Source organism: Nomascus leucogenys, chromosome 5, assembly GCF_006542625.1.
Source record: "Nomascus leucogenys isolate Asia chromosome 5, Asia_NLE_v1, whole genome shotgun sequence".
NCBI classification, from domain to species: domain Eukaryota; kingdom Metazoa; phylum Chordata; class Mammalia; order Primates; family Hylobatidae; genus Nomascus; species Nomascus leucogenys.
This window is the reverse complement of record NC_044385.1, coordinates 67,451,353-67,474,516: the sequence shown is the minus strand read 5'-3', so window position 1 is coordinate 67,474,516 and position 23,164 is coordinate 67,451,353. Positions and strand designations below refer to the sequence as shown.

Genomic DNA, 23,164 nt, shown 5'->3' with positions numbered 1-23,164 from the left:
GGGTCCTCTTACAAGTTTACGTGGTTGCCAGCAGAATGCCATTGCCTTGGATTGTAGGACTGAAGCCCCCATTCCCTTGCTGGCAGTCAGCTGGAGGCTGCTTTTCAGCGCCTAAATACTGTTGGAAGTTGTTTCCCAGTGGCTCCCTCCAGAGACTCTCTCCCACTTTGAATCTCTTCTTGCAGGAATGACTCGGGCCTTTTTAAGGGCTCACCTGTTTAGGTCAAGCTCACCTGGATAATGTTCCTTTTGATTAACTCAAAGTCAACTGCTTAGTCACCTAGGCACTAAAATGATACTCCGTCATTTTCACAGGTCCTGTCTGCGCTAAGAGGGAGTTATTCACAGTGTGTACACCAGGGGGCATCTTAGAATTCTCCCTACCACAATGTGTCTTCATTAGATTGAGGTGTTACAGTTAGGCCGTTGGGGAAAAGACTCGGTCAAGATTGTTCGATCGTTAACCTATCTAAGTCGCATCTAGCAAAGACCACTGACATAAATATAATAAATATATTAATGATGAAGCACAGAAAAATGTCTGTTTTGTTGCCACTGAAGGAGAAAGTGAACCGGTCCCATAAAGGACTATGTGGAAAAGGCAGCAGACAGAAAGTTTGATCTTTCTCCTTGGTGCCATGTGATACCTAAGGCTTCTTTCACTTGACTCTGTCCCATTCTATTCTCAAAATTAAAGTCCTAGTTTTACAAGGGAAATATACCTTGTAAAAAAGTCCTAGTTTTACAAGGCTAATACGTTTTGTTTGTCAATTTCCGTATGTCTTATGCCACATCCTCTGTCTCCTCAGCAGGATAAGGCTATCTTGCATAGGAACATAGTAGCCATGTTGAAAAGGAGGAAAATATTTGCTAATTTCCCTTTCCTCCGGAAACACACAGTATTAACCAAACATGTTTGGCCGTATTGTTCTAATTACACCATGTTCTTTAGTTGTTTTTCTGGTAGTGGTGACAATTTTTTTGGAGACAGCCACATTCTTATGACCAGTAATATCTTTTAGATGGGTCCATAGGTGCATAGTATAGTATTCGGTTGTGAAACAAAGGGAAGATAATTAACTGGCTTCTGTAGTTATAAAATATCTGACTTTGGCCTAAATAATGATATATCACTAACCAAACTAGCATGCCAGACTCAGAAGTAATAAGGAAAATAACATTGGTAAGCTCTAATAATCACTAACTAGTCTACTGGAAGGAAAGAAGACATTCCATAGTAGTGAAAGGAACAAAGTTTGAAAACAGCATGAAAAAAGGTAGCTGTAGTAAAACATTAAAATCTGTGTGAAGGACAGTAAAGAGACTAGTAAGAGTGAATAATTAGCTGGGTGCGGTGGCTCACGCCTGTAATCCCAGCACTTTGGGAGGCCGAGGCAGGCAGATCATGAGGTCAGGAGATCGAGACCATCCTGGCTAACACGGTGAAACTCCATCTCTACTAAAAATACAAAAAAAATTAGCCGGGTGTGGTGGCGGGCACCTGTAGTCCCAGCTACTGGGGAGGCTGAGGCAGGAGAATGGCGTGAACCCGGGAGGCGGAACTTATAGTGAGCCGAGATGGCACCACTGCACTCCAGCCTGGGCGACAGAGCAAGACTCTGTCTCAGGAAAAAAAAAAAAAAAAAAAAAAGAGTGAATAATTTAGGAACCAAATCATAGATAAAGCTGGAAAAGTGATAAGGATCTTAACTCTAGGGTAACAGCTGTTGGACAAATGGAAGGGATTGATAAGAAAGAATATGAGCGTTTTTGGAACCTTTTGCTTAGCTCTCCTCTCTTATTCTAGAACTTGCCCTTTGTACCACATCCACAGTTTCTGACGGAGCTGCTGCATTCTTACATGATCATGATCCTGACCCAGGACAAAAGTGGATTTGTTTGGAGTGGACACCCAAATAAGTCCCAGTCAGTGAGTTTCTTCTCAGGATTTTAAAATCAGAGATGGAGAGGATTATTCTCTGTCTTGGTGGCTGAAACTGCAATATATAAAGCATATAAGAGGTTAGAAGCCACATTTTCAGCCACCAAGAGAAAGCATCTTCAGTGAGAAAAGAATGAAATTGATAGACAGAGAAAAGCAAAAATGAGAAATAGACAGAACCCTGATGATATGAGTCCCTACATTTATGTATTCCCAAGGCTCAGTCTCATTCCACGGGTGGTAGTCGTGACCCTGCACATTCCACATTCCTATCCTTGGGTTCTGTGAGATCACCTGGTATTCTCATTATTACTTCTTCTGTAGGTAACTTTCTTACTTTTATTTAGCTAGCTAATAAGCACAGACTAGCATATAATGTATTGTTTCACATTTTTATTCTGTTTCTCAATGTCCTTATGCAGATTTCTTCACATCAGCCTTATCTCCTGCTCTATATTCCAGTTACATTGGAAATTTCCCCTGGCCTTAGAGATTTAAATGTACTTTGCGTGTTTTCGTGTGTGTGTGTGTGTGTGTGTGTGTGTGTGTGTGTGTGTGTGTGTTTTGAGACAGATTCTTACTCTGTTGCCCAGGCTGGAGTGCAGTGGTGCAATCTCTGCAGCCTCTGCTTCCTGGGTTCAAGCGATTCTCCTGCCTCAGCCTCCTGAGTAGCTGGGATTACAGGTGTGTACCACTATGCCTGGCTAATTTTTCTGTTTTTAGTAGAGAAGGAGTTTCACCGTGTTGGCCAGGCTAGTCTCGAACTCCTGGCCTCAAGTGATCCACCCACCTTGGCCTCCCAAAGTGCTGGGTTTACAGGCTGAGCCACCGCACCCAGCAGTTTTCCTGTCCTAATACTCATTCTTTTTTTCCTTTTTTTTTTTTTTTTTTTGGAGACAGAGTTTCGCTCTTGTTGCCCAGGCTGGAGTGCAATGGTGTGATCTCAACTCACTACAACCTCCACCTGCCAGGTTCAAGCAATTCTCCTGCCTCAGCCTCCCGAATAGCTGGGATTACAGGCATGCACCACCATGCCCGGCTAATTTTGTATTTTTAGTAGAAACGGGGTTTCTCCATGTTGGTCAGGCTGTTCTCAAATTCCCGACCTCAGGTGATCTGCCTGCCTCTGCCTCCCAAAGTGCTGGGATTACAGGCGTTAGCCACCACGCCCAGCCTCTAATACTCATTCTTTTGACGGAAATGCCCTGCTCATTTCTATTCAGGAAAATACTGTTCCTCTTTGTAAAACCAAATTCAAAACTTTCTGGCTTCCTGAATCTTTCCCTGATGCGATCTTTCTTCAAAATTCTTGGCTCCTTACCATCCTTCCTTTCTTCTCCTTCATTTTTAAATTTATTATATTGTTTTGTGATGCTTATGTATTTGTCTAGCTGTTCTACTTAGATTGTTAGCCTCTGAAAGTTAGGAACTATGACTCATTCATCTTTGACCTTTGTATCTCTTGCACTCTGGTTAATCCAGTTGAATCTATTATGTTTGACTCCCAGTAGAGGGATAATCCTTTTTACATCAGTTCCAAAGATGATTACCTTGGCAATACTATAATAATTTGAGCACCAGGTACACTTTTTTTTTTTTTTTTAGACAAAGTCTTGCTCTGTCACCCAGGCTGGAGTGCAGTGGCACGATCTCGGCTCACTGCAACGTCCGCCTCCCGGGTTCAAGCAATTCAGGTTCAAGCAATTCTCCGGCCTCAGCCTCCTGAGTAGCTGGGACTATAGGCACACACTACCACACCTGGCTAATTTTTGTATTTTTAGTAGAGACGGGGTTTCACCATGTTGGCCAGGCTGGTCTCAATCTCCGACCTCAGGTGATCTGCTCATGTCGGCCTCGCAAAGTGCTGGGATTATAGGCATGAGCCACTGCTCCTGGCCTAGTCACACTGATTTTAAAAGCAATTTCATATTATGCTCAAAGTGATATAAACCTTAATTTTAAAGTTATATCATAGTGCTTTTGCTTTCTGTTTAATTTCAGAGTTTGAGGTTTTACTATGTGCTGTTACCTTGGGGAATACAGAAATAGTAAGATATATCCTTTACCTTAATTTGAGAGATATGTGTGTACACTTCCTAAAGTTCAACTTTAAGACCATTCAAGAAAGACTTAACTGTAAGATTAGTTCATAACTATATCAAAACTTTAAATGTTTTGTGTTCCAGATGCCAACATTAAAGTATTTTCATTAAGCCAGTGTCTAAATTTCAAGCATTTCTAAAATGGCAATGTACAAATTCATTAATCCCAACAACTTTACTACACAGAATTTCTGTTATACAGGAAAAGTTCTTGAAGTCATTAATTTAGTCATTTTTCAGAGAACTGTAGACAAGACTTCAGGGAAGTCAACTGAAAACAGTTTTCACCCAGTGGAGTTATTTAGTGGTAAACATGAAAATTTTTTTTCTCAACTTTTTGTTTCAAAATTTTTCAAGTTTACATAATGTTTAAAGATTGGGTCGGCTGGGCACAGTGGCTCACGCCTGTAATCCCAGCACTTTGACAGGCAGAGGTGGGAGGATCACTTGAGGTCAGGAGACCATCCTGGGCAACATGGCAAAATCCTCTCTCTACAAAAAATACACACACAAAAAAAAATTAGCTGGGTGTGTAGCATGTGCCTGTAGTCCCAGCTACTCGGGAAGCTAAGGTGGAAGGATTGCTTGAGCCCAGGAGGCAGAGGTTGCAGTGAGCCGAGATCACACCACTACACTCCAGCCTGGGCGACAGAGCAAGAGCCCGTCTCAAAAAAAAAAGATTAGGTCAATCAGCACAATATAGACTATACCTAGATTCAACAGTTGTTAATATTTTACTGTATTTTCCTTCTCTTTCCGCCACCATTTCCTCTGTCTCTCTATAAACCTATGTTGCTCTTGAACCATTTGAAAGCAAATTGCAGACCTCAAAGACACTTCACCCCTAAGTATTTCAACAAAAATATTTTTCAGTTACACAGGACTTCTAGATCATCATGTTTTCGGTTTAAAAGTAAAAAACTGTCACAAACCACTTACAGATGAAGTAATCTAAACTTGGAGGATTAACAGAAGGGTGAGCTTGAATGGTCGGGGGAGGCTTCCTCTCAGCCAGATCCAGAGGAGTTGGCAAGGAGCAGTATGCGCGTTAATGCACAAAATGCTTGTGGAACAAAATGCTTGAGGAATTGAGACCTTTCAGTCTTTTTCCTCTGGGAAATAACATAATGTGAGTGAAAGGGGTAGAATTTTCAGGACAAGAATAAAAGCAATTTTTTTTAGGGTACAGTAAGAGAAAATTCAGCAAACCTATTCTCCTAAAGATGGTTTGAGAGCCTAGAATGGTGTTGTCATAAAAGCCAATCAATGGAATTTTAAAGGGAGGGAGGTGGTCAATTTCAAAAGTCCATCTAGATCTCTTTGTTTTGTTTCTCTGGAGTTGTTAGGAAAATCCAAATCTCAGAAGATTTATTTTAAAATAAAATGCTAACTGAATTCTTCTACAGAGTGGGGATCTTCCCAAGTTAGCAATTGTGTTCATTGTATTATAGAACATTAGTAATCCTTTATTGTTATTAAATAATGACTGCAAAGAAATTAAATAAACACTAAAGTCTTTGCTTACATTTCTAATCATCAGGTTTCATAATAGCTCTCTCTTTTACCAGGAATTTTTATGTGGTGGGAAGGGCCTGGATCAGCTAATTCAGAGACTGCTTCAATCAGCAGATGAAGAAGCCATTGTTGAACTTTTGGATGAACACCTTAAATCAGCAAAATAAATACTAACTGATTATTATTTATGATTATATAAATGAAATGGACCTATATCAAGAGGCAGACTGCAGCTTGGAAATCTTTATGAATATTTGTAAATTACAGCTTTAAGAACACATTACACATAAATATGTTTTTTAATTAATCGAAGTCACATTTCTTGACCTAAGGATTTATCTTAGGTTTCCTGTAAAGTACAATCCAACTCATCAAGTAGAAAATAAGCATGCATCATTGAAAAGAGAAAGTATTGAGAATTGATTGTGTGATTTAGGACAGGTCACTTGTTCTCTTTATATGCCTTTTTTCCCCAGCCATCTATCAATTAATTTAAATGTATTTTTAATCTACTACTTCAGGAAAATATGGTAAAATTTAATGAAATACGAATTATAGACTTACTTATAAACCTTTTATTTAAAGACAAAGTACTTTGGCCTATAGTGGATGCTTATGCCTGTAATCCCAGTGCTTTGAAGGGCCAAAGGGGGAAGATCTCTTGAGGCAAGAATTCGAGACCAGCCTGGGCAAAATAGACCCCATGTCTACAAAAAAACTCAAAACATAAAGAAAAAACATAATACTGTTAATCATGTTAAACTTAAGACTTAGACTGCAACTTTTAAATAAAAATTATGAAGAATATGAGTCATTCAATAACAATGAGCATCTAGGTACAGACTGTAAAGCTCTTTGATTGCTGTATGAATTCCACACTATATAAACAATAAGCTGATATTTTAAATAGACTCTCTGCTTGACTTCTGTTTCCTTTTTTTTTTTCGCCTGGCAAGCTGGAGTAAAAAAGTTATTGTTTGCTGGCTTAACTTAATGAGCATCAACAGACGTGGTGTAATATGAGCAATACACTGAGATCAGTTTTGTGCAGCATTATATAAAACCCAGTCCTTACCTTAAAGAGCTTGCAGTTGACTGAAGGATTTAAACATGTAAATCACCAACTAATACAAAGTGGCATGATGTATTTAGTAATTGTTCCGAAGAAGTTTCAGGTTAAAAAGAGAGGAATGGCTGGGCACGATGGCTCATGCCTGTAATCCCAGCACTTTGGGAGGCCGAGAGAGGCAGATCACCTGAGGTCAGGAGTTCAAGACCAGCCTGGTCAACATGGTGAAACCCCATCTCTACAAAAATACAAAAACTAGCCAGGCATGATGGTGGGTGCCTGCAATCCCAGCTACTCAGGAGGCTGAAGCAGGAGAATCGCTTGAACCCAGGAAGCGGAGGTTACAGTGAGCTGAAATCGCGCCACTGCACTCCAGCCTGGGCGACAGACCAAGACTCCATCTCAAAAAATTAAAAAACAAAAATAAAAAGAGAGGAATTATTATCTTAGATACTCCTCAGAGAAGAATTTATATGCCAAGAAAGACTAGTTGGAGTTTTAAGGCCAATGGAATTGTTTGGATGTAAACATTAGAGAGGAATGTTTTCCCTAATTTTTATTTTGAAAATATTCAAGCATAATGAAAAGTCTAAAATAAATAAATTTTCAAGGTAGCTCACTGCAACCTTGAACTCCTGAGCTCAAGCAATCCTCCCACCTTAGCCTCCCAAGTAGCTGGGACTACAGGCATGCATCACCATGCCCAGATAATTTTTTTATTGTTGTAGAGATGGGGTCTTGCTATGTTACGCAGGCTGGTCTTGAACTCCTGGCCTTAAGTGATCATCCTGCTTCAGCCTTTCAAAGTGCTGGGATTACACATGTGAGCCTTTGTGCCCAGCCACAATAATTTTTAAGAAATAATTCAATCAGAAGAGGCCTGAGCAAGATGGCTGAATGTAGAAGCCTTTACCAGTTGTCCCCCAATGCAGCAACACTGATTTAACAACTATTTACACACACAAAAAGCACCTTCATAAGAACCAAAAATCAGATGAGCAATCACAGTACCTGATTTTAACTTCATATCACTGCAAGAAGGTAGGAAAGATAGTCTTGAATTGGTAACGCTGCTCTTCCCCCGTTCCCCTAGCAGCAGCAGGTGCTGTGCCCTTGAGAGAGGGAAAGCAGAGCAATTGCGGGACCCTGCGTTGAACTCAGTGCTGCCTGGTCACAGCAAAAAGCAAAACTGAGTTAAACTCAGCAGATGCTGTGGATCATCTAGACCAGCCCTAGCCAGAGGGGAATTGCCCATCCCAGCGGTCAGAACTTGAGTTTCAGCAAGCCTCAATACTGTGGGCTAAAGTGTTCTAAGGTCCTAAATAAACTTGAAAGGCAGTCTAGGCCACAAGGACTGTAGTTCCTAGGTAAATCCTTGTTCTGTGCTGAGTGCAGAGCCGGTGGACATGGGACACCAGTTGGGTGGCTAAGGAGGAGCTTGTGCCACCCCTCCCCCAGCCCCAGGCAGTGCAGCTCACAGCAACAAAAGTGACTCCTTCCTTCTGCTTGAGGAGAGGAGAGGGAAGAGTAAGGACTTTATCTTGCATCTTGGATACCAGCTCAACCACAATAGGACAGGGCACCTGGCAGAATTGTGAGGCCCCCATCCTAGGCCCTAGCTCCCAGACAACATTTCTAGACACACCCTGGGCCAGAAGGGAAGTACTCAGTCTTGCAGGTTTTGTCACCTGCTGACTAAAGAGCCCATGGCCCCTGAGTAACCAACAGCAATGCACAGGCAGTATGCTGTGGGCCTTGAGTGAGACTCAGACATGCCAGCTTCAGGTATCAGCTTGGCCATAGTGGTGTAGAGCACCAACGGGCTCCTGGGGTCCCCAGGTCCAGGTTCTTGGATAGCATTTCTGGACCTGCACTGTGTCAGAGGGGAGTTCACTACCCTGAGGGGTGAGTTCCAGGCCTGGCAACATTTGTCACAACTGACTGAAGAGCCCTTGGGCCTGAAGTGAACATTGGTGGTGGTCTGACAGAACTCGCCATGGGTCAGTGGTGGCGAAGGCCATAGGGAGAGGCCCCTCTGCTTGTGGAAAGGGGAGGGAAGAGTGTGAAGGATTTTGTCTTGTGGTTTGGGTGCCAGCCTAGTCACAGTAGAATAAAACACAAGGTAGATTTGTAAGGTTTTTACTGCAATCCCTGGCTCCCAGACAGCATCTCTGGACCTGCCTGGGGCCTGGGAGAACTCACCATCCTGAAGAGAAGGACACAAGCCTGGCTGGCTTCACCACCTGCTTATTGTAGAGCCTTACGGCCTATGCAAACATAGGCAATAGCCAGGTGGTGGTTACAATGGGTTTTGGGCAAGACCCAGTGCTATGCTGGTTTCAGGTCTGCCTCAGGGCAGTTCCACTGGTGGTGGCCACATGGGTATTTGCATCACCTCACCCCCAGTTCCAGGCGGCTCAGCACAGAGAGACTCTGTTTGGGAGAAAATAAGGAAGAAAACAAGAGTTTCTGCCTGGTAATCCAGAGAATTCTTCATAATCTTATCCAAGACCACCAAGGTGGGACTTCTATGAGTCTGCAAGAACCATAGCATTACTGAGCTTGGGGCCCTAGTCCCTCTGTATACCTGGAAAGCCTTCTCAAGAAAGGCAGGCACAGATTGCAAAACCCAGATTGCAAAGATTATAATAAATTCCTAACTCTTTATTGCCCAGACACACATCTACAAGCATCAGCACCAGCCAGGAAAACATGATCTCACCAAATGAACTAAATAAGGCACCAGGGACCAATCCCAAAGAAACAGAGATGTGACCTTTCAGACAGAGAATTCAAAATAGCTGTTTTGAGGAAACTCAAAGAAATTTGAGATAACACAGAGAAGGATTTCAGAATTCCATGAGATAAACTTAACAAAGAGATTGAAATAATTAAAAAGAATCAAGCAGAAATTCTAGAGTCAAAAATGCAACTGACATACCGAATAATGTATCAGAGTCCAGTCCCTTAATAGCAGAATTGAACAAACAGACGAATTAGTGAGATTGATAACAGTCTATTTGAAAATACACAGAGGAGGCCAGGCACTGTAGCTCATGCCTGTAATCCCAGCACTTTGGGAGGCCGAGGTGGGTGGGTCACCTGCAGTCAGGAGTTCAAGACCAGACTGACCAAATTGGTGGAACCCTGTCTGTCCTAAAAATACAAAAATCAGCCGAGTGTAGTGGCGCATGCCTGTAATCCCAGCTACTTGGGAGGCTGAGGCAGGAGAATCACTTGAACCTGGGAGGCGGAGGTTGCAGTGAGCCAAGATCACACCACTGCACTCCAGCCTGGGCAACAAGAGCGAAACTCTGTCTCACACACACACACACACACACACACACACACACACACACACACAATACACAGAGGAGAGGAAAAAAGAATCAGAAAGAATGAAGCACAACTACAAGATCCAGAAAACAGCCTGAAAAGGGCAAATCTAAGAGTGGCCTTAAGGAGGAGGTAGAGAAAGAGATGGGGGTAGAAAGTTTCTTCAAAGCAATAATATCACAGAACTTCCCAAACCTAGAGGAAGATACTTATATTCAATACAAAAAGGCTATAGAACACCACGCCAATCTAACCCAAAGATGACTACCTCAAAGCATTTAATAACCAAACTTCCAAAGCTCAAAGATAAAGAAAGGATCTTAAAAGCAGCAAGAGAAAAGAAACAACATACAATGGAGCTCCAGTATGTCTGGCAGAAAACTCTTCAGTGGAAACTTTACAGACCAGAGAGAGAGTGGCATGACATATATAAAGTGCTGAAGGAAAAAACTTTTATTCTAGAATAGTATGTCCAGCAAAAATATCCTTCAAACATGAAGGAAAAATAAAGACAGAAAAACAAAAGCCAAGAAATTTCATTAACACCAGACCTGTCCTAAAAAAAAAAAAGCTAAAGGGAGTCTTTCAATCTGAAAGAAAAGGAAGTTAATGAGCAATAAGAAATCATCTGGGGCCAGGCACAGTGGCTCATACCTGTAATCCCAGAACTTTGGGAGGCCAAGGTGGGTGGATCACCTGAGGTCAGAAGTTCAAGACCAGCCTGATCAACATGGAGAAACCCTGTCTCTACTGAAAAAATACAAAATTAGCCAGGTGTGGTAGCACATGCCTATAATCCCAGCTATTCGGGAGGCTGAGGCAGGAGAATCGCTTGAACCCAGGAAGCAGAGGTTGTGGTGAGCCAAGATTGCGCCATTGCAATGGGCAACAAGCCTGGGCAACAAGAATGAAACTTCATCTCAAAAAAAAAAAAAAAAAACATCTGAAGGTATAAATCTCACTGGCAATAGTAAACACATCAGAAAACACAGAATATTATAACACTGTATTTGTGGGGTGTAAATTACTCTTAAGTAGAAAGACTAAATGATGAAGCAGTCAAAAATAATAACTACAACAACATTTCAAGACACAGTGCAATAAGACATAAAAAGAATAAAAAAAAAGTTAAAAAGTGAAGGAAGACAGGAAGGAAGGGAAGAAAGAAGGGAAGACCACAAAACAACCAGAAAACAAATCACAAAATGGCAGAAGTAAGTCCTTACTTATTAATAACAACATTAAATGTAAATGGCCTAAACCCTCCAACAAAAAGACGTAGAGTGGCTAAATGTATGAAAAAATAAGACCCAATGATCTGTTGCCTACAAGAAGCACTTTTCACCTATAAAGATAAATATAGACTGAAAATAAATGGATGGAAAAAGATATTTCATACCAATTGAAACAAAAAAGAGCATGAATAGCCCAGGCACGGTGGCTCACGCCTGTAATCCCAGCACTTTGGGAGGCCAAGGCAGGCAGATCACAAGGCCAGGGGATTGAGACCATCTTAGCTAACACGGTGAAACCTCATCTCTACTAAAAATAACAAAAAATTAGCTGGGCATGATGGCGGGTGCCTGTAGTCCCAGCTACTCAGGAGGCTAAGTCAGGAGAATGGTGTGAACCCAGGAGGCAGAGCTTGCAGTGAGCCAAGATCGTGCCACTGCACTCCAGCCTGGGCGACAGAGTGAGATTCCATCTCAAAAAAAAAAACAAAACAAAAAAACCCAGCATGAATAGTTATATCAGACAAAATAGATTTCAAGAAAAAAACTATACGAGAGATAAGGTTATATAATGATAAAGAAAGGGGTCAATTCAGCAAGAGGACATGATGATTGTAAATCTATATGCATCCAACACTAAAGCACCCAGACATATAAAGCAAATATTATTAGAGCTAAAACAAGAGATAGAGGCTGGACATGGTGGCTCACACCTGTAATCCTAGCACTTTGGGAGACCAAGGCAGGAGGATCACTTGAGCCCAGGATTTCAAGAACAGCCTGGGCAATATAGCAAGACCCTGTCTCTACAAAGAAAAAAGAAAATTTTAAGAGAGACAGACATCAATACAATAATAGCTGGAGACTTTAACACTCCACTTTAAGCATTAGACAAATCTTCCAGACAGAAAACCAACAAACATTAGACATAATGCTTCAGTATGTCAGTTGCATTTTTCAAATCTAGAATTTCTGCTTGATTCATTTAAAAATAAATGGAGCTAATAGATATTTACAGAGCCTTTCATATAATGGCTGAAGAATAGACATTCTTTTCCTCAGCACATGGATCATTCTCAAGGATAGGCCATATATGTTAGGTCACAAAACAAGTCTTAAAACATTCAAAAAAAGAAGTGAAATAAAATCAAGCATCTTACCTCAATGGAATAAAACTGGAAATCAATAATGAGGAATTTTGGAAACTATACAAATGCATGGAAATTAATATGCTCCTGAATGACCAGTGAGTCAATGAAGAAATTAAGAAAGTAATTGAAAAATTTCTTGAAACAGATGATAATGGAAACACAGCATGCCAAATCCTATGGGATTCAGTGAAAACAATACTAAGAGGGAAATTTATAACTACAAGTACCTATGCCATAAAAAAAGAAAAACTTCAAATAAATAACCTAGTGGGGCATCTTAAAGAACTAGAAAAGCAAGAGCAAACCAAACCCAAAATCAGTAGAAGAAAAGAAATAATAAAAATTAGAGCACAAATAAATGAAATTGAAATGAAGAAAACAATACAAAAGATCAATGAAATGAAATGTTGGTTTCTTGAAAAGATAAAATTGACAAACCCTTAGCCAGACTAACTAAGACAAAAGAGAGAAGACCCAGATAAATACAATCAGAGATTAAAACGGTCACATTACAACTGATACTGCAGAAATTCAAAGGATCACTACTGGCTACTATAAGCAACTATATGCCAGTAAGTTGGAAAATTTAGAGGAAATGGATAAATTCTTAAACACATACAACCTACCAAGATTGAACCATGAAGAAATCCAAAACCTGAACAGACCAATAACAAGATCAAAGCTGTAAAAAAAAAAAAAAAGTCTCCCAGTAAAGAAAAGCCTGGGGCCTGATGGCTTCACTGCTGAATTCTACCAAACATTTAAAGAATGGACACCAATCCTATTCAAACAATTCTGAAAAACAGAGGAGGAGGAAATACTTCCAAACTCATTCTGTGGGGCCAGTATTACCCTGATAACAAAATCAGACAAAGACACATTAAAAAAAAAAAACTACAGGCCAATATCCCTGATGAATATTGATGCAAGCATCCTCAACAAAATACTAACAAACTGGATTCAGCAACACCTTTTAAAACATCATTCATCATGACCAAGTGAGATTTGTCCCAAAGATTCAACGATAGTTCAACATATGCAAATCAATCAATGTGATACATCATATTAACAGAATGGAGGACAAAAACCATATGGTCATTTCAATTAGTGCTGAAAAAGCATTAATAAAGTTAATAAAATTCAACATCCCTTCATGTTAAAAAAATCCCTCAGAAAACTGGGTACAGAAGGAATATACCTCAACATATTAAAAGCCATGTATGACAGACCCACAGCTAGTATCATACTCAATGGGGAAAAACTGAAAGTCTTTCCTCTGAGATCTGGAGCACAACAAGGATGTCCACTGTCACCACTGTTATTCAACATAGTACTGGAAGTCCTGGCTAGAGCAATCAGACAAGAGAAAGAAATAAAGGGCATCCAAATTAGAAAGGGAGATCTCAAATTGTCCTTGTTTGCAGATACGATTTTATATATGGAAAAATGTAAAGACTCCACCAAAAAACTATTAGAACTGATAAAAAAAAATTCTGTAAAGTTGCAGGATACAAAATCAGTAGCATTTGTTTTTTCTATTTCTGTGAAGAATACCATCAGTGAACAATCTGAAAAAGGAATCAAGAAAGTAATCCAATTTATAATGTCTACAAATAAAATATCTTGGAATTAACCAAAGCAGTAAAAGATCTCTATAATGAGAACTATAAAACACTGATGAAAGAAATTGAAGAGGACACCAAAAAAATGGAAACATATTCCATGTTCATAGATTGAAAGAATGAATATTGTTAAAATGGCCATACTACCCAAAGCAATCTACAGATTCAATGCAATCCCTATCACAAAACCAGTGACATTCTTCACAGAAATAGAGAAAGCAATTCTAAACATTATATAGAACTACGAAAGACCCATAATACCCAAAGCTATCCTGAGCCAAATGAACAAGACTGGAGGAATCACATTACCTGGCTTCAAATTATATTATAGAGCTACAGTAACCAAAACAGCATGGTACTGGCATAAAAGCAGACACATAGACCAATGGAACAGAATAGAGAACCCAGAAACAAATGCATACATCTATAGTGAACTTATTTTTGGCAGTGGTGCTAAGAACATGCACTGGGGAAAAGACAGTCTCTTCGATAAACAGTGCTGGGAAAACTGGATATCCATATGCAGAAGAATGAAACTAGACTCCTACCTCTCATCATGTACAAAAGTCAGATCAAAATGGATTAAAGGCTTAAACCTCAGACCTCAAGCTATGAAACTAGAAAAAGAAAACTTTGGGGAAACTCTCCAGGACATAGGAGTGGGCAAAGATTTATTGAGTAATACCCCATAAGCACAGGCAACCAAAGCAAAAACTGATAAATGGGATTATATCAAGTTAAAAAGCTTCTGCAAAGCAAAGGAAACAATCAACAAAGTGAAGAGACAACCCACAGAATGGGAGAAAATATTTGCAAAATACCCATCTGACAAGGGATTAATAACCAGAATATATAAGGAGCTCAAACAACTCTATAGGAAAAAAATGAATAGTCTAATTTAAAAATGGGCAAAAGATCTGAATAGACTTTTCTCAAAAGAAGACATATAAATGGCAAACGGGTATATGACAAAGTGCTCAACATCATTGATCATCAGAGAAATACAAAACAAAACCACAGTGAAATATCTCACCCCAGTTAAAATGGCTTTTATCCAAAAGACAGGCAATAACAAGTGCTGGTGAGAGTGTGGAGAAAAAACCCTTGCACACTGTTGGTGGGAATGTAAATTAGTACAACCACTATGGAGAACAGTGTCCAAAGTGTCCATCAACAGCTGAATGGACAAAGAAAATGTGGTACATATACACAATGGTGTATTCACCCATAAAAAAAATGAGGTTCAGTCATTTGCAATGACATGGATGGAACTGGAGATCATTATTTTAAGTGAAATAAGCCAGGCACAGAGACAAACTTAACATATTCTCACTTACTTATGGGAGCTAAAAATTAAAACAATTGAACTCATGGAGATAGAAGAAGGATAATTACCTGGGAAGGGTATTGGGGGTTAGGTGAGGGGAGTGGGGGTGGTTAATGGATACAAAAAATAGAGAGAATGAATAAGAAAAAGTATTTGATAGCAAAACAGAGTGACTCTAGTCAGTAATAATTGTAAATTTAAAAATAACTACAATAGTATAATTGAATTTTAACATGAAGGATAAGTGCTTGAGGCGATGGATATCCCATTTACCCTGATGTGATTATTACGCATTGCGTGTGTGTATCAAAATATGTCATGTGCCCCATAAATATATATACCTACTATGTACCCACAAAAATTAAAAATTAATATTTCAATCAACACTGTATACTCTAGATTCAACTACTATTCCCATTTTGCTGCATTTGGCTTTTTTCTGTCTGCACACACACACACTTCTGTGGTGGTGGTTCGATGACTGAAGAGTTAATTGCAGACCTCAGCAAAATATTTCAGAATGCATTTCCTATGAATAAGGACATTCTCCTACAAAACAAACTCCATTATCACACCTAATAAAATTAACAATCATATAATAGACCTAATAGCTCTTATATATTAAAATTTCTTCAGTTTTCCCCCAATATGTCTTTTTCAGCTGTTTTTGTTTTGTCTAATTCAGGATCCAACTAAGATTCACACATTGCATTTGAATGTCTGTTTAGATTCTAGATTAATACCCTGTCTTAGTCTGTTTTCTATTACTATAACAGACTATCTGAGAATGAGTAATTTATGAAAACACATTATTTCTCATAGTTCTGCAGGCTGGAAAGTTGCAGGGAATGGCACTGGCATCTGGTGAGGGCCTTCCTGCTGTGTCACAACATGGTGGAAGGCATCACATAGAGAACAAGAGTGTGTAGCTCAGGTCTCTCTTCCTCTTCATATAAAGCCACCAGTCCTATCATGGGGATCCCAACCTTATCTAATCCCAATTACCCCTCAAACACCCTACCTCCAAATGCAATCAACAGATGAATTTGGGAATTAGATTTCCAACACATGAAATTTGGGGGACACATTCGAAGCATAACATCCCCGTACCTTTTTTTCCCACGTGACGTTGACTTTTGGAATCCAACAAAGTTGTTTTGTAGAATGACCTATATTCTGGATTTGTCTGGCTATTTCCTTATGATATTGGTAACTTTCATCCATCCACTTAATTTAATGTATTTGGTTAAATCAATATACTTGTATTAGGCTGTTTTTGCATTGCTATAAGGAAATGCCTGAGGCTGAGTAATTTATAAAGAAAAGATGTTTAACTAGTTCACAGATCTGCAGGCTGTAAAAGGATGCCACTGGCATCTGCTTTTCTTCTTGGGAGGCCTCAAGGAGCTTTTCACTCATGGCAGAGGTGAAGCAGAAACAGGGACATCTGAAGAGCAAGAGGCAGGGGAAGGGGTGCCACATAGTTTTAAACAACTAGATCTCCTGAGAACTCACTGTCGCAAAGACAGCACCAAGTTGGCTGGGTGTGGTAGCTCACACCTGTAATCCCAGCACTTTGAGAGGCCGAGGCGAGTGGATCACTACTGAGGTCAGGAGTTCAAGACCACCCTGACCAACATGGCGAAACCCCGTCTCTACTAAAAATACAAAATTAGCCAGGTGTGGTGGCACATACCTGTAATCCCAGCGACTTGGGAGGCTGAGGCAGGAGAATCGCTTGAACCTGGGCGGCAGACATTGTGGTGAGCCGAGATTGTGCCATTGCACTCCAGCCTGGGCAACAAGAGCAAAACTCCATCTCAAAAAAAAAAAAAAAAAAGCACCAAGCCATGCGGGATTTGCCCCCTGACCCAAGCACCTCCCACCAGGCTCCACCTTTAACACTGGAGATTACATTTCAACATGAGATTTGTGGGGACAAATATCCAAACTACATCAGTACTATAAAGTAAAATTAAGTTTAAGACTAATAAAATTCAGATTAAACACACCTGGCAAGACTTTTAGGTGATGTGAAATTCAAATTGCATCACATGAAGAAGTTCCACTATTAGCAATACTAAGTTGTGAGAACTGCAGAACTCTTGGCACATGACAACTGCATACAAACCTCTGCACTAAGAGACTTGACCACACTCTAGCACGGAACCTAGCAGCATGAGGCTGTGTCCCTAGGATGACCCCCAGCCCCTTGGTAAAATGCCTGCCTGAGAAAGCTCAACGTTGCCAGGAAAGTGTACTATTTGTTCTAGCCAACACACATTTGACAATAGGCCCATGACCTCCCTTTCTTAGAGGATTTGTTATAAAGGGTTTGCAATTGTTATTGTGTATCTCTTGCAACTCAGAAGCATGTCTCTCAAGGACCTGAAAGTTAGTCCTTTGAAATACAATCACCAGGAAGGATAGGCCCTCTATCTCCCCGTCTCTGGGAATCCTATCTTAGATAACTAGCAGCTAGTAGACTCAGCTGGCCTAAGCACATTACACTGACCAACCCTTTGTACTATATCACTTCTCTGACTCTGCTGAGTCCCTGCACTCTCCCCTCTCTCGTCCTCCCTTTAAAACACCCAAATCACCTCTGTAAAAATCAGAAAGGAGCTATGCTCTTTCCGCTACTGTCGGATCACTAAATAAAATCTGTCGGATCACTAAATAAAATAAAAGTGTTTTCACCACTTTAACTAATGTCCAGCTGTGTTTATTTGACAGTATGGTCACTAATATAATGGTACTAGTACATGTTCTCCTTAATAATTAGTATGAAATCTGTAGGGTAATACTTTGGCATCATATAAACATTGGTTCCTCATTGGGCTAGGCAGCTTCTGAGAGGACCCCAGTGATGCCCACTGTTGGCATTCATCTGCTGCTGTAATCTCCCCTTGAATGTGGACTGGATCTATCAACTCTTCTAACAAGTAGAATACAACAGAAGTGGTGGGATTGTCACCTCCAATATTAGGTTATAAAAATACTGTTGTTTCTGGCTCGGCCTGTGTTTCTCCTTCTCACACTTGTGCTGGTGGAAGCAAGATTGATGTACCTCTATGGAGCGGCCTACATAGGGTGGCAAATCTGAGGCCCTTAGTCCAAAAGCCCTCAGAGAACCGAGGCCTGCCAAGAAGCACAAGTGAACTTGGAAGCAAATCACTCCGCCCTAGTCATGTTTTGCAGCGACTTTGGCCCCGGCCAACAGTTTAACTATAATTTCGTGGGGAGAGACCTTGAGCCAGCAGTAACTCCCTAAGCTGCTCCACGATAACCTGGGCCCTTGGAAACTATGAGTTGATTAATGTTTGTTGTTTCCAGCTGCTAAATAGGCCACAATATATAACTGTTACACCTAATGACCTTTTATATCATGGATTTAACATCAATTAATGATTCTTGCTTTGCCTGAGTCAGTTATTGTATTGGGAGTTACAAAATGGTGATGTTCTTGGCGTGGTGGCTCACGCCTACAATCCCAACACTTTGGGAGGCCAAGTCGGGTGAATCACCTGAGATCAGGAGTTTGAGGCCAGTCTGGGCAACATAGTGAGACTCCATCTCCACAAAAAAATTTAAAAACCAGCTGCGCGTGATGGTGTGTCCCAGCTACTTGAGAGGCTGAGGTGGGAAGACCACTTGAGCCTAGAAGGTTGAGGCTTCAGTGAGCTATGATGGCACCACTGCACTCCAGCTTGAGTGACAAAGCAGGACTCCATATAAAAAAAAAAGGGCCGGGCGCAGTGGCACATGCCCGTAATCCCAACACTTTGGGAGGCTGAGGCGGGTGGATCACGAGGTCAGGAGTTCAAGACCAGCCTGGCCAACATGGTGAAACTCCATCTCTACTAAAAACACAAAAATTAGCCAGGCGTGGTGGCACGTGCTTGTAATCCTAGCTACTCAGGAGGCTGAGGCAGGAGACTCGCTCAAACCCGGGAGGCAGAGGTTGCAGTGAGCTGAGATCATGCCATTGCAGCACTCCACTCTGGGTGACAGAGCGAGACTCTGTTTCAAAAAAAAAAAAAAAGAAAGAAAGAAGCAGAGTGAGAAAGAGATCTAGGGCCTGGCTGGGGCCTGTGATTCTGCATTTCTAACAAGCTCCCAGATAAGAGTGGATACTGCTGACAAACAACACGTGGAGTAGCAAGAATCCAGGACATCTATTGCTCAATTAGTATTTTTAATTGTTCTACACATGATTTTCATACAGTGAAATTTAATTAAACACGTAATCCTGCTTCACTAAGATAGGCCTATTAGTCTCCCAAAGTATGGAAATCAACTTGACATCTTTTAAATGTTAATAGAAAAATGTTAAGAAATGAAGATAGAAGCCAAAACTATGTCAGGATTCTTGTTAAAAATCTGAAAAGCCAAAATTTATTGTTTCATATGCATAACATCTTTAGAATATCAAGGAATAACAAACTTTATATCAAAGTATACTTTAGATATATTTTAAATTGAATTTGAAATTGAGTCAAGCAACTTAGGATCAACAAACTACTACTGACAGTCAAAAACTTAAATTATTTTTTAAAGCGTGACTCTCATTTTGTGATGCACAATGGCAATTAGGGGCACTTGGGTTGGAGTTGGGGAAGTGGAGCCTCTGGGATGCTGATAGTGTTCTATTTCTTGACCTGAGCGGAGGTTACACAGGTGTATTTATTTTGTGATAATTCATTGTATTTACAATTTTTATTTGTCCCATTTTCTGTGTATATACGTATGCTATACTTCTTTTTTTTTTTTTTTTGAGACAGGGTCTCGCTTTGTTACCCAGGCTGAAGTGCAGTGGCATGATCTCAGCTCACTGCAACCTCCATCTCTCAGGCTCAAGCAATCCTCCCACCTCAGCCTCCTGAGTAGCTGGGACTAGAGGCCTGCGCCACCATGTCCAGATAGTGTATGCTATACTTCAATACAAGTTTTTAAATAATAAAATTTAAAGTTAAGAGGCTGAGGTGGGATAATCGCTTGAGTTCAGGAATTTGAGACCAGCCTGGGGAACATAATGAGACCCTATCTCTTGGAAAAAAAAAAAAAAAGGCCAGGTGCAGTGGCTCACGCCTGTAATCCCAACACTTTGGGAGGCCAAGGCGGGTGGATTACGAGGTCAGGAGATCGAGACCATCCTGGCTAACACAGTGAAACGCCATCTCTACTAAAAATACAAAAAAAAAAAAAAAAAAAAACGAGCTGGGCATGGTGGTGGGCGCCTGTAGTCCCAGCTACTCAGAAGGCTGAGGCAGGAGAATGGCGTGAACCTGGGAGGTGGAGCTTGCAGTGAGCCAAGATAGCGCCACTGCACTCCAGCCTGGGTGACAGAGCGAAACTCCGTCTCAAAAAACAAACAAACAAAAATGGTGTATAACAGGTTTGAAACAAGTTAGCTGCTATGAAATAATGTGGAACAGAAGTCACTCCCTAAGGCAGCCTGCTTACTAGGTACTTTCCAACTGAGGTAGGGGAGGGTGGACCCATAAAAACTCTCATGGCAGCCAATGACTAAAGGCAGTGTGGAGTTGTATTAGTCCATTTTCTCTTGCACATACCAGAATACCTGTAACTGGGTAACTTATAAAGAAAAGGAATTTGGCCAGGCGCGGTGGCTCATACCTGTAATCCCAGTACTTTGGGAGGCCGAGACGGACAGATCACTTGAGGCCAGGAGTTCGAGACCAGACTGGTCAATATTGTGACATCTCTACTAAAAATACAAAAAATTAGCCGGGCATGGTGGTGCACCCCTTTAATCCCAGCTACTCAGGAGGCTGAGGCAGGACAATTACTTGAACCCTTGAGGTGGAGGTTGCAGTGAGCCAAGATCACACCACTACACTCCAGCCTGGGTGACAGAGCAAGGTTGCCTCAAAACAGTAACAACAACAAGAAGAAAAGGAATTTATTTCTTACAGTTCTGGAAGCTGAGAAATCCAAGGTCAAGGGGCCATGTTTGGTGAGGGCCTTCTTGCCAGTGGGTAATTTGCAAAGTTCTGAGGCAGTACAAAGTATCACATGAGAGGGGGAGTTGAGCCTGCTAGCTCAGGTCTCTCTTCTTACAAAGCCACCAGTTCCTTTCCCACGATAACTCATTAATCCATTAACCCATTATTCCATTAATCCATTAACCTGTCAACCCATTAATCCATGAGTGGATTAATCCATTCATGAGGGCAGAGCCCTGTGATTCAATCACCTACTAAAGGACCCACCTCTCAATACTGCCACATTGGGGATTATGTTTCAACATCAGTTTTGGAGGGGACAGTCAAACCACAGCAGAAATCATTTTGAATACAGAAATAAAGGCGTGAACAGTTTGTAGACTCTACTTAAAAATCAAAGTAAAAACAATACTGATGGGCCCAGGCTGTACAGCTGGCAGTGCCTGACAACCTACCTGACGCTGAGTTGGGTGGCGTACAGCATAGGGAGCAGTAGCTGGGTGAGGTAGGGGAAGGGAGTCAGGGTTATAACTTACAAATGGCACTGAAGCCTAAACTCTGAAGTGAGTAGGTGCTGTGCTTTCATGGGCCTCTTTATGAAGCAAAGTATGTAAAAGTTGCTATCGAGGACAAACAAGTGAAATACTCTATACATTATGGTGGTTGGGATGAAAATTGGAATGAATGGGCTCCAAAAAGTAGAGTACTCAGGTACATGAACACCAATTGTAGAAACAGGGAGAACTTCGAGAAGCAAATCGGAACAAAATTCACAGGGGAAGAGGAGATGGCCTGCCCCAGCAAAGAAGACATCTGGTCTGCAAGGGAAAAATGTTGAAATCATGTGGAAATGGAAATGGAGCAGTACCAACGAGATACCTCAGCCTCCTCAGAAGAGCCCCGGTAGATGCCGCTGTTGAAAACATTCATGAAGAGAGTTGAAGTTAAAGATGTCTGAAGAATTAAAACCATGTTTTGTTGAAGAGTGAGACATAATGACCAAACAAAAACAGCTTTATCTTCCTGCCAGGAAAAATGTGGATTCTATTGTAGAGGATTATGTAAATTAAAGAAAACTTGAGGGACCACAGATAATAAGGAGTATGTTATTAATACAGTTGTGGCAACAATGGAAAATGCTTGAACATAATGTTACAAATTTGAAAGACTGCAGCATGCTGAAATCCTTGAAGATTACCCAGAGGTACTCAAGTTCCAGGTGTATGGAAGACCACATCTGTTGATATAATTTGTATGAATTGGACCAATGTTGGCCCAAACACCTCTAGAGGAGAAGAACCTTGCTTTATGACTGAACTATCTTCATAATAACTTCCTGGTAAAGAATTCTGCAATTTCATTTAATGCCAACAATTATGAAGTGGCTGTTCCTGAGAGGATAATTACAGTACACAAAATGCACAGATCTGAAGAGTATAGTTTATTGAGTTAAGCAATTGCATTCACCCATGTAACCACCAGCCCAGTCTAGAAGAAAACATTTGCATCAGCCCTAGACATTTCCTCATGTTCCTTTCTAGTCAGTCTAGCAATTTGCCACCTCCCCACTACCCCTTACCCAAGAGAGGAAGCCTCTATTATGATTTTTATTCATCAAAGCTTATTTTCAGTATTCTGGAACTTCACACAAATGGTCATACAGTGTGTACTCTTGTGTATCTGGCTTCTTTTGCTCAACATAAAATTTTTGAGAACCATTCACATTATTATATATCAGAGGTTGTGTCTTTCTTATTTCTGAGTACTTTTACACTGTAGGAATATGCTGATATGGTTTGGCTGTGTCCTCACCCAAATCTCATCTTGAATTGTAGCTCCCATAATTCCCATGTGTTATAGGAGGTACCCGGTGGGAGATAATTGAATCATGGGGCAGTT

The 23,164-nt window shown here is 40.8% G+C and overlaps 1 protein-coding gene across 5 annotated transcripts in view; it reads left to right on the top strand.

Annotated features, from left to right (window-relative positions):
• MTRF1 (mitochondrial translation release factor 1) overlaps window positions 1–6,471 on the top strand; it is a 50,082-nt gene extending 43,611 nt beyond the window's left edge. For 2 of the 5 annotated variants that reach the window (XM_030813317.1, XM_030813318.1), the window contains exons 10-11: window positions 1,808–1,930; window positions 5,613–6,471. In XM_030813317.1, coding sequence (XP_030669177.1) covers window positions 1,808–1,930; window positions 5,613–5,726 — 237 coding nt within the window. In that variant the 3' untranslated portion in view covers window positions 5,727–6,471. Of the gene's footprint in view, window positions 1–315; window positions 1,350–1,807; window positions 1,931–5,612 lie in introns of those variants that run through there. The other 3 variants (XM_030813319.1, XM_003270021.2, XM_030813320.1) reach the window with 3 other exon arrangements.
• The last annotated feature ends 16,693 nt before the right edge of the window (window positions 6,472–23,164 follow it).